At 32.6% G+C, this 12,634-nt stretch overlaps 1 protein-coding gene across 1 annotated transcript; it reads right to left on the reverse strand.

Moving 5' to 3' along the window:
* Positions 1 to 439: 439 nt before the first annotated feature.
* LOC111401469 lies at positions 440 to 7,439 on the reverse strand. Its single transcript, XM_023029208.1, has 7 exons — positions 6,764 to 7,439; positions 5,708 to 6,021; positions 4,623 to 5,306; positions 3,630 to 3,758; positions 2,704 to 2,907; positions 1,220 to 1,420; positions 440 to 783 (listed from the first exon to the last, which is right to left on the reverse strand). The coding sequence occupies exons 1-7, from the start codon at positions 7,029 to 7,031 to the stop codon at positions 676 to 678; spliced, it is 1,908 nt and encodes a 635-aa protein (XP_022884976.1). The 5' UTR covers positions 7,032 to 7,439; the 3' UTR covers positions 440 to 675.
* Between the last annotated feature and the right edge of the window lie 5,195 nt (positions 7,440 to 12,634).

Raw genomic sequence — 12,634 nt, forward strand, 5'->3', positions numbered from 1 at the left:
CAGTTAAAAAATATTAATTTGAATGACACATTCATAACTATTAATTATTATCAACACATTTTATAGAACACATTACTATTCCTCTTTATAAAACATTTATAAATTTGCCAAACAAGGCTAAAACCATAACATGGAGAGGTCATGCCCCAAACCATCATGCGGAGGTAAAACACATTGCGTTAGTACAATGGACAATACAATGAAAAATATTTTAGCTTCATTTCATTTCTTAATATTGTCGAGTACCATCTAATACCTTACACAATTCGAACCAATATACTTTAGTATAGTGGGAGAGAAAAGTAACTAAATAACTAGACTAAATATTAATGGATAAACTCACATTTCCTACAGAAAAATGCATGTCATCATAAATTTCACAATTAGAATTAAGTAAAAAACTCAGGAAAAAAAAAAAAGAAAGAACAAGAAAATGAGAGAGACAATTGAAATTGAGATAAATTTTAAAACACGGAAAAATTGGTTGATGGTATTACTGCAACCTAATTCAACAACACTCAAAAGGAGAGACGTATTTGGACTTCCTCTTGAGATAATTTACCACTTGTGATAATTTACCAGAACATAATAAAAAAGCAAAACAAAAAGAAAATTGGCCCTAGAACAAAAAATACCTCTATATCTATAGAACGAAGAGCTCTATCAATTTAGTATCTATGTTCTTAATAAAAGCCTACTAATGAAGGGTGATATTGCTGCAAGCAATGCTTTGGGACATTCCTCGTGCGGAAGATGGCCACAACCAGATATTGCTACAAGTCTCTGCACCACAGTAGATATAGACGAATTAGAAGATGAATCATAAAATTTATTTTTGTTTTCAACTTTCCACAAATTTTTTTATGATTGCAGATTTTCCATTCATAAACAAAACTGCCCAGAGTTAATATCTACATATGCTACCAAAATTCTGTGAACACAAATCATAAGCAGGTTTCAGTTTCAGTTTCACTATTAGCAAACTGTAGAACACGATAATGTTATTTTGTTTGAAAGCAGTGTTCAGATTTTCAAATATCTAATAAATTCAGAGTCTCAAGCACTTGGCTAAATACACGAGAAGCCTTGATATTATTGACTAAAACTGGTGTTGAGTAACACCATATTTTTACCTTGTAAGAAAAATTTAAAAGAAAATCCAAAACATCATGTACAAACATCAAAGAGAGTAAAATGCTTGGGTGAAATAAAGACTTACAGAATTTACAAGTTTAGAAGACATAATCTGAACAGATTTTAGAGGGACAATGACATCTTCAGCCCCGGCAATAACCAAGATTGGCAATGCTTCAACAGCTTTCAGCAAGGATGCTGCATTAGGTGGTGAGATTACTGTCTCACATGAAAGTTTCCCAATTTCATGAAGTGCTTCATCCCAACCTTCTACATGTAATGGGGCCTGATATACACCAGAGCAGCAAAATATCAAAATTATTGAACAAGATATGATCTAGACAAAATTTGCCGAACGAAAACAAGGCATGGAAAACCAACAAAGAATTCGTTTTATCCAACTTAAGTTTGTCTATATCTTATGTCTAATTCTTATAATCCTTCAATTACCTTCTTTTGGGAAGTTAATATTTAATTAGCAGCTTAAACCCCAAAAAGCCTTGGAGAACTTTCAAATTTTTAACATCCAAATAGACCAGCAGAAGAATATCTCATTATGAGCAATACTTTGTATTTCATATTGATTACCATCAGCTGGTTCCATTCTGAATGAAATAAGTTCGTCCATTCTACATATGGAAAAAAGAGGAAATCCGGTGGCAAGAGAACTCATTTAACTAGTGTTTTGTTACTTGTAGCACCCTTATTAAATTGAAATAAAGAACTGAACTACAACATGATTTATGTTTTGGCAGATACATGAATTGCTTAGATGTGGTTACATGCATTGATGTCACGGGATAGTAATTTTTTTCACACAGTACACTTAATCCCCATCATTCGCTACCAGAACTATTATCATGATAACAATCACAGCAGGTAAACTAAGAAGGAATATAATTACAGCTAAAAATCAAGCCAAAACAGTGTAAAGTTGTATCACAATTAAAAAGACATTCTCATTATCCATTACCACGACGCAGAATTTGTTGAAGATTTGAAAAAGCACTAGCATAAATGCAAGTTTAAAAGCTGTTGTTTAACATGAACTACATCAAGATGGACAATTGGTTAAGATGCTGCTCATCTAATTATGTGTATGAACTGGGCCAACTCAATTATTAACTTCTTCAACCGAAGGTCGACAAAAAACAACCACTGTCTGTACAGAATAGAAAAAAAAATATGCAGAGAAACAATAAAAATACAGAGGTTAAATTTTGACTTTTCAACCAGTAGGCACCCTCAACCTATTGATTTAATTTCACAGTTTATTTCCTATAAAATTCAACATTTTAGATAATTCTTAGCAAAATAAAGTTTTGCCATCGTACAAAAATTCAAAAATACTATAAAAGCTCCTAAAATATGCATCCCCCTCGAACACTGTGTTTCTATCATAATGCCTCAGATACGGAGAAAAAATAAAACAGTTGGATGAAGCAGCTGAACAAGTTGGAAGAACATATTTCACAAAATGTAAACATGTCAAAAATTTATGCAAATGCTAAAATGTAATTGTAAGAAGAGAGAAAACGGTATTCGGGTATCAATTGTAGGCAAAAATACCTTGTAGAGGCTTAAAATTTCGGTTGTTAGTTTCGTTGCATCATACCATGCACGCCGATTAACCACTTGAGTAATTTCTGTCCGAAGTAGAGGACGGACCAGGTGTTTCTTACCAAGTGATGTGCGTAATAAAATTCTTGCAAATGCAGGAATCAGTTCTCTTGACAAGCTCACACTCAGCAATACAATCCCCTTTATTTCAATCTGGATGACATGCCATTAGGACATTTATAGAAATCAGCAACAAACTTCCAAATTCCAAAACAGATTTGGACCCAAACACATGCATAGATATCATCACCAACAAAATTATTCTACATCAACTGTAGTAGTTCAACTAAATTTTAAGAAACACGTAAATGAACTTGCACTAACTATAATTCCCCTACATACATCTCAAGGAGGTGCATAAGCAAAATTATGTGCATAAGCAAAATTATCGCTGATTATCATAATGCTAATATTTAAAGCTCAATATTTAAGGGCACATCAGATTTTAGACTCCCTCTCTCTCTCTCTCCCTCTCTCTCTCTCTCTCTCTCTCTCTCTCGGTGCAACCTAGCTTATTCAAATTTAAGTGCATCTCTATTCTCTAGCGATTGGTTCTTCACTTTACCAAGGTCTTTCGAGCTGCCATTTATGTTCTCGTTAACAATTTATAGTTCAAAACACTTCCAAGCAGGATCACTAAACAATTTGTTTAATAAATTATTTTATCCTTCATTAAAAGGGAAAAAAAAAGATATCACACAATTCTATTGCATAAGAGCATAAGGAATATCAATTCTCTTTCATCACAAATAATTTATATTCGAGTAAATCTTGATTGTTGGAGTTAAAATTTCAGTAAGTACAGTGTCCACGTTCATCTTTAGCATGCAAGGGTTTTTATTTTAAGTAAATAGCCTACACTAAACGTTGCTCACATTCTGAGAATTTGCTGATGATTGGACTTTCTGCGCAGCCTTAAGTGCAAGCAGTCCTCCATCATCATGGCCAATTAGTACAACAGAAGAAAATCCCATCTCCAAACAAAAAGAAAGAAGCAGATCTACCTGAGAATAACAAACCCAATCACATGTTCAGGTGAAGCCCAAAACAGAAGATTAAAAACAAATGGAGATGGCATTGGAAAGCGAAACACATGCATTATTTTACTGCAGGCACAGATACACATATGCAAGTCCCTTGGATATTGCAGTGACCTAGTCTGTTGAGTCAGACCCGTCTATAATGACAAAATGATCTAATTATGTGCGCGCAAAATAATGACATGGATGAAGATACAGTTACTAAGGATAATTTTAAGCAAATTAAGTTTGGGTTGTCCATAGAATTTTACTTTCTTTACAAGCTATGGCTTACTTTCAAGAAAATTAAGTTTGTCATTAAAAAACTTTGAAAATCATGTTTGGTGATTACTTAAAAGTAAGTTTGACGATCTGACTTGCTTTTTAGTACTGCTATCAATGCTCATACAATTACAAGAATTGCCGAAAGAGCTTTCTTAATTTAGATCACAAGTCAATGTTTTACTTGAAGAGTTAGCTTGCAAACTGATAGAGAAGCGCTGTCATGGGGGAATTACAACTACAACCAATCACAGAGTTCAACATCACAGTAAAGCCACAGAGACGAACATGATAAAGTCTCATTCCTTGCAATTACATTTTTTATTTACATAAGTTATGAACATTTACTTTATATAAAAGAGTGTGTGTGTGTGTGAATCTGAGTACGATTATTCCCAGCTTTATTCCATTACCTGTGCCAGAGCTTCATAATCTACTCCAAATCTCTATATCTAATGCATCAAAATTGATATAATTACACCCAAATCGTGTATGAAGCCATGCAAATTTGAACTTAGTATGTCTTCAAGTTGACATTATCAACATACATTTGGAGAAAGTAATCACCTGATTATCAAGCTTGTAAGGATTAGGCAATTGATTTTCTTCCCAATCCCTACGGCGTGGCCTAGACGTCAAACCCCAACCAGGCCTGTCAAAAGCAACAACCGCACAACCAACCTGCTTAGCTAAAATGCTCATCAAATTTCTCCAGGAAAAGACTCCCCCTCCAAAACCATGCACTAAAACAATCCCAAAGTGTCCATTTGCCTCTAGATCCTGTTCCAACATTGAAGATCTCATATTGCTGATTTCATCCCCCTTGCCAGTTTCATCAAGGCTCAAAATTGGCATGTCTTTAGACAATGGGGACGTTGGAGAACCATCTAACAGAGGAGTGTATAGAGAGGAGGTGCTAACATGAAATTGACTACTGATGCTCCTGTGGATAGTGTATCGAGTTTTTAATGAAATGTTTGTTGCAGGCCCATCCAGAAAGGGGGAGGAGGATAAGGAACAGGAAGTCAACCCAGGGATGCTTAGCTTGTAGTGAACCATTACTCCTTCACAAGAAATGAATAAACTGTCCTTATCAGCAAGTAAACTAACTGGAAGTTCTCCATCATCACGAGCAAAACCTAACCCTTTTCTCCTCATTTCACTGTTACTTCTGAAAGTCTTCCCTGCAGATGGAGTAGGCGATCGTGGAACCTTATGGTAACCAGAGAAGACCATCTTGCAAGAAAGAGCCTGCAGGTAAAAGCCAAGACCTAAAATTATATGAAATCTCATCGTCCAAGCTTATAAAAACCTTCATCCTAAAATAAAGTTCTGGAAACAAAAGGAAATTGCAATCAGATCTTTGAAGTAAACTAATTGACCAATCTAAAGCTACATTGAACCAAACATCAGTGAATCAGTGTTTAACCACTAAAAGCACAGTAATGTGCAGATACTAGCATATCCACCTCATTTAAACTGTATGATAATTTTAAAGAACTGAAGTCGACTTTTATTGTAATTCTAACTGGCATTTCATTATACTACAGTCCAAAGGACCTAATAAATTGTGTAAGATAAAAGTATCTAAAATTGCAGGTAAATGCATAAAAATTGATAAACTAAAGGGTTGAGAAATATAGTGAAATTACAGCTTCTGGGTCAACACGGTGAAACAAGAGCTTCCTCCTAGCTCTGCAGCTTGTACGATAGGCTACAACAATGTGCCCAAGAGCAAAGACAACAGATGAGAGAAACAAGACTGGCATCCCCCAAGACTTCTTCAAATGAAGTCTCTGTCTTTGCCTCGAAAGAAAAGTTGAAGCTTCTGCCTCAAGTTGAGAATTCACAGCAAACAGACAAGCTTTGACAGAAAGAAGAAGTATTGAGAAGATAGAGCAGAATGTTACAGTTCCAAGATATGGCCCCTGTGAGAGCATTATGCTATCACACATTGAATATACACCTGTTGTCATTCAAACAAACACATACAAACGAAATCAATTTTCGATTACACAAGAAATTCATCTTGCTAAACTTCATGTCCTATTTGCTTCATGTTTGAAGTCATATCATCTAGAATTCAATTTTATTCTTTTTCACTTTACATATCAAACCTCCATGGGATTTTCCTTCACTTTCTTCATTTTGTTTCACAAAGATATTTCATTTTTTTTATTTTTTTATTTTTTATTTTTTATTTTTTATTTTTTTTTTTGAGTTTCAACTTTACTGATTAAGGGAAAGAATAAAGTAATAAAACTAATAAAAATTAAGATAGGGTAAGTAGAAAAATGAATTTATAAAAACTGAATCTCCAACTAAGAAAGTAATCTCTTCACTTGAAAGAAATCAAAATTTAGGAATCCGCAATTGCACTCTTTTCGTCACCTTTCCTCGCACAAACATAGACCTACATAAATGTACATTTGAGGTTCCACAGTAATTTATTTTAGAGTTTAATCGTTTTCAGGATTTTCGGAAAAGGAAAAGGAAAAAATGGGAAGCAAAATAGAAAAGCAAAAGCATATTAAGAGATGGCAAAAAAAAAAAAAAAAAATTATATATATATATATATATATAGTTACAAAAACGAGACCGCTTCTTTGACATTTATGGGATATCCTTCACTAATCCAATATGAATGAACAAATTTTAGCAAAAGGAGACCATGAAATATACAAAAAAATAAAAATAAAAAATCATACAGGTGATAATAAGAGATCTGATTATGGAGACAAGAGGAATATCCATAAGCGAGCTCTTGAAAGCGTATCTCTGCAAATGCTGTCTAAAACTGTAGCAATTAAAGCATGTGAAGCTTGGAATTAGCAAGCACGGCACCACCACATCGCTGATCGCCACCACTAACGGCAAAGACACAAGCAACAGCGACGCCAACATCGTCACCATGAAATACACCGTCCGCACCACCCTCAATACCTTCTCCCACCACCAAGCGCCTTTTGCCATCATAATCCCCCAACAATTTGCTCAAATTTCCCAAAATTATTTCAAAACACTAATAAGTTCAAATGTTCCTCGGATTTGAATATTTCAAGTGGGGCCAGGAGAAATACAAGATCGCGGAAAAATCAAAACTCGAAATGGAAATGAAGCCGCAGGAGACGGCGTGAAAACGGCCATCTCCCGGCGTAGATTTACGGCACCGGCGATTTTTACCAAACGACGTCGTCAATCTCGATTTTATCTTTATCAATTTCTCTTCATCAATTTCAACGTTTTCCAAAATTCAAAAACAACGAAGCAATATCATTTGTTCTTCATCGGATATTCACTTTCATCCCTCTTTCTCTCTCTTCTGGTGATTTTCTTCGTGTGTATGAATGTGAATGTAAGAGAGAGAAACAGAGTGTCAGTGCGTGTTTTGAAACTGAGCCTGGTTTTCGTCAAATTATACATTAATATATTTAGAAATGAGTTAATTTCATTTATAGGTACCCAAGTTCAAGCAGATGTTTATATTGGTCACTCAAAGTGTTTTTTTTTTTTTTAACCTTATTTAATTACTAGAGTTAAATAATGTGACATATGGACCATTAAAATTCTTTTGAAAAGTCAAAACTCCTTTTAAGATTAAGTGCCTATCTGGGATTGATTTTGGAAAAAAAATTTAAGTGAACTTCCAGTTGTTACCCCCGTATTGTGTCAATTTGAAAGAGCCTCAATATTTGACTCGGTTAGGTGTAATGACAAATACATCCCTTAACACTCATTTCATCCTTCATTAAAAATGGTAGATTGGTAAAATGGTAAAAATGAGTGAATGATTACTGCAAAAAAAAAAAAAAAAAGATCCACCTGCAAAATGCAACGGTCAAATTTTCACTTAAAATCGCGGCAAAATCAATCCCAGACAGACACTAAGAAACTACATTTATCATACATGTATAATTTTTGAAAATACTTTATTTTACTAGAATAGCTTTTAAATGAAGCATCTTCTATACAAATTGACTCGTAATTGATAATTATATTGGCTTGATTACGTCATATGACACATTAGTAGTTACACCTATCCATTAACAATCATTTCTTCTGGCTAGCCTCAAGTTTTAGCTCTTTTAATTATGGAAAATAAGGTTTAAGTGATTTATGATTTTTTTTTTTTTTTGGTCGAACGTGTTATAATCACATCTTATTTTCATATATTTAGAGTTTGTTGGAGTTCCCTTTTTTCAAAAGAAATAAAATATATATTTCGTAACAGCATGTTTAAAAAAAAATTTGTGGTTAAAAAGTTGAAATTTTTTTAATTTACACGTGAAATTATTTTATTGGGAGAATGTGTGATCACTAAAAACGTAATCAGTTATGTAATAATATTTTTTCAGTGACTAAATAAATCACAAAAATATTTTGATGACCAATTTAAAATTCTACTGAATTTCAGTGATCATTTATGAAATTAACACAGAGATACAACTTGGAAATGAAAAGGCGTGATTAATTAGAGTAATTAATTAATATGACAACACTTGATTCGCTAATCCTGACCGTTTGCATGCCTGGCAGCTTTTTGTTGGACTCTTCTGTCCCCATCCTTCGTTCTGGTTTAGGCGTGCTGCTTTTTACATGACAAAACTGCCCTTCTGTTTTCTATATATTTCGTTAGAGAAACTTGGAAGGTGTGGACTAACAGCATGATGTGTGCCAAAAATAATTTTTTTCCCATAGATTGGGATTTCACAAATATGTGAACTAAAATTCATATATATATAGTATTATGTATTTTAAATTTTTTCTAAAAAGAACATGTCAGTCAGTTAATTGCAATGTCCAACTATCATTTGTTAGATTCATGTTGTGCTATTTCAAATTTTATATACATACATACATACATATGTGTGTGTTCAGGGATGGATCCAGACAATTTGGGTTGGGGGTTACAATAAAACAAACAGTGGGTAGCCCGTAAGTAGTAATGACAGTCCGAAGTCGTCAAATTGAAGAAAGAGATAAAAGCACAAAGTTGAGTTTGGAGTTGTCTATTGCATAATATATTTATAATATAGGTTTTAAACTTCGACATTCAAAAAAAATGTAGCAAATAGAAATGTCAGAAAACTAGGGGGTCAATTGACACTATAGGACCCCCCAGGTCCGTCCCTGTGTGCGCGCCGCACGCATGAATATTATTTGAAAACTTATTTTGTTTTCAAATTTGGATGATGATTGTCATTTTGTGAGATGAAATATATCATTTCTTAAACTAGTCAGAGTTCAATGTGCATTGTACATTATTTTGGATTGCTTTACAAGTACTATAGCAAGGAGAATAATTCTTTTTACAATTTTATCATTTCTTGTTTCGCTACATTTATAATGCCACAATTCTCTGGTATAGTTTCGATCAAATGCATGATTGTCGTGTCATGTACAAGTCAAGTCTAGAAGTTTCGAGTTTTATATATTTGTATACTACATATTGTTGTAGCACTAGTCTAGTCCAAAGAATAATTGCATTACTTGTCGATCGAATTTGGAGCTTATGCATGATCGTACCGTGTATGCATCACTCAGTTTTATATTTTTCTTAATCAAATTTTGAGATTTTTATGTTTGTTTGTATACACACAAAATAAAAATAGATTAACTTAAAAAATTTTGAATTACATACATTAGTATGAACTCAAATAAATTGAGAATTAAAGAAATTGAATTCCTCTTAAATACATTAACATGAACCTTATTGATATGAAATGAAGTTCCACTTGATATTAATAAAGTACAACGATTTTTAGAATGTACTACATGAATCTAAATTAATTGAGAATTAATAAAATTATGTTCCGCTTAATGTAAATAAGGTTTAAAGAATTTGAAAATGTACTTTCATGGTAATAAATACGAAAATTGACAAAATCATTCATGATAATAATTTATGTCAATAGGAATTTTGTTTGATATTAAGAATTAATATAGGATTATTGGGTCCAGCAAATATAGAATTTTTGAAAGTACTGCCATTTTTTGACATAAGATTACAAGTTGTCTGCTTCAAATTGGTATAAAATATCAAAAGTTCAATTTGACTTCAATATGACAAAAAATAATTAATTGAATAACAAAAATAAGCTGTTTCAGTCAATATAAAAACATCAACTACATTCTCAAATATGAAATAAGTAAATGATGTTCATGTTGGAAGTTATGTTGGTGGAATGATACCAGGTTTTCTCATACCGGTTTATAATATTAGTTAATTACACAATAAACTAAATTATCATAAACCACAATATATTAATCTAATTTAGAACTAAATTATATTAAGTTATGTAAAACACGTTAATTTAATAAATCCAAACGGGAAAGCTGAAAATTAACAGAAATTTCAGAGAACAAAAAAAATTAACGACATGCTTATAATTTCATATAAATTTTTAACCCGAGGTCTGTGTAAATACAGTGTCCTTAAAACAGATTCACCCTTTCACCGTACGTGCTTGAGTTTTAATCCGAACGTCTGTTTTCCATGATACAACAGTATATAGTAGAATCTGAGCATCGCAGATACTACTCTGATGAACTGATCTAGTATCCGAACAATATCACCATAAGAACAAGACCTTACTGGACAAGGAATACAGAAAAGAAGAAACTGTGTATGCAGAAATGTAGGTGAGATTTTCGAGTGTGTTAGATTGCTGGAGAATGAGCCTTTTTATAGGCATACTGCCCATTAACATTGTGACCATTGAGAGTTCATTGGAGTTACTGCCCATTAATACTGTAACCATTGGGAATCCATTGGAGTTTTTACAGTTTCACAAACTCAAAAGTTATTGGAGAAAGCAAAAAAAATTACAAATTTTGCCTTGTTCGGTTCAACATTCGTGTGCGTGCCCAAGTTCAAGGTCCGAAGGCTATTTTAGTCCGAGATTTGCACCACCCCTGTGCGCGCACGTGGAGAGAGCCTCTATACTACACATGATTACACTATTCCAAAGTGTAGGCATATATAAAGTGGTTCATGCTTTCTTCATTTTCCTATGTGGGACAAATGTCACTTTTCCCACATAAATCATCTTCCAATGGCCAACTTTGAACTCCAATTTTTCAGTCATCCGTTAATCAATTTTGGCAAGTAAATATATGGTTTCGATAATCTCACGGAAGAGAACACAGATCAACTTTGATCTTCCAAATCCGACCAACGGGTCCCACTCAAACTTATGCCAGAAGTGACCATTTACTCATTTTCCAACAGTTTATACTATAAGATTGGACATGATAAATTGGTAAATATATTCACATCACGGTTTCTATTATCAAAATCACATTTTAATCGTAATAAAGATATCTAATGTTTTCCTCTTTTATTTTATGTATTCTCTGAACTTTTTCATCTCATTCTTGTCCTTACACTTCAATTAATTAACTCGTATATGATAATTATTGTTCAAATATTATGCTAAGTGCTCTGACATAAAGGGCAAATAAATCGTCAATTTTTCTCTTGGTTTTTAAATTTGCTTATTTAAAGATCCGATAGGCAAATAAATCTTTTTACACCGTCGTACAACTAATAGAAGATTAAGAATAAGAATGTGATGGGAGATATTTGAAGATATAAGTGAAAAAGATAAGTAAAGATAGACATTATTTGCAAATAAAATATGAAGAAATTAACAAAAATTGTAATGTGAATATGATAAGCGTATAACAATGACATATAAAAAATACTTCACTCCAAAAACTAGAAAACTTAATCACCACATGGCCATTACATATGATTCTAGGCTCCTCGTATTTTAATACAAGATTTCCGGCTTAACGAAAATAATTTTTGTGATTGGTTCGCAATATTTTTTTAGAAAAAAGTTAAATCGGTCATATTTTCATACAATTGTCTAAGTGTTATGTTCGATAGATTATATTAAAGAAATCAATTGCTACCCGCATTCCAATTGAGAATGCAATTCAAATTGTTGCTTGGAATCCAACTCCCAATGGATTGTACATATTCTAATAGTGCACAAAATAGTCCTAAGTGAAAGATTTGTCTGAAAAAGTCAATGATCGTTACAAAAAAGTCATGTTTGTCAACATTTTGTTTCAAAATATTCGGTAATATATATATTTTTTTTGTTTATGAACACACGAATTTCAACATGTACATTATATTACGAATATAATGGTAGTTGAGAGAGAATCAAAATTAATCAACATTCTCGAGATTTTAAACTGATGCACCAATCCACTACTAAATTTTTGAGTTTGTCAAATTATCATTTCATTAATTTTTTCTATTGCACCAAACCCTAAGCATACATTCAACTAACAATATTAAATATCCTGAATAGTATCTATTATTTCTAAAATTATTTTTATAGATTATTACTGTGTTTTCTGTACTAGCTGAATTTAAGTATTATGACTTTGTACATGTAGCTAGTTCGTAGCTTCATAAATCTCTATTTTATCGAGTCTTTCTTTAAGACAATGTCCAAATCATTATACAGGAAATAATATATATATATATATATATATATATATATATATATATATATATAGAGAGAGAGAGAGAGAGAGAGAGAGAGAGAGAGAGAGAGAAA

Source organism: Olea europaea, chromosome 10 (assembly GCF_002742605.1).
Source record: "Olea europaea var. sylvestris chromosome 10, O_europaea_v1, whole genome shotgun sequence".
NCBI classification, from domain to species: Eukaryota; Viridiplantae; Streptophyta; class Magnoliopsida; order Lamiales; family Oleaceae; genus Olea; species Olea europaea.

Coding starts and splice junctions, on each gene's coding strand:
- LOC111401469 (XM_023029208.1), bottom strand. CDS start 7,031: ATGATGGCAAAAGGCGCTTGGTGGTGGGAGAAGGTATTGAGGGTGGTG. Junction 3,759..4,622: donor CTTACAAGCTTGATAATCAG/GTGATTACTTTC, acceptor TGTTATTCTCAG/GTAGATCTGCTTCTTTCTTT. Junction 1,421..2,703: donor AAATTTTAAGCCTCTACAAG/GTATTTTTGCCT, acceptor GGTGTATATCAG/GCCCCATTACATGTAGAAGG.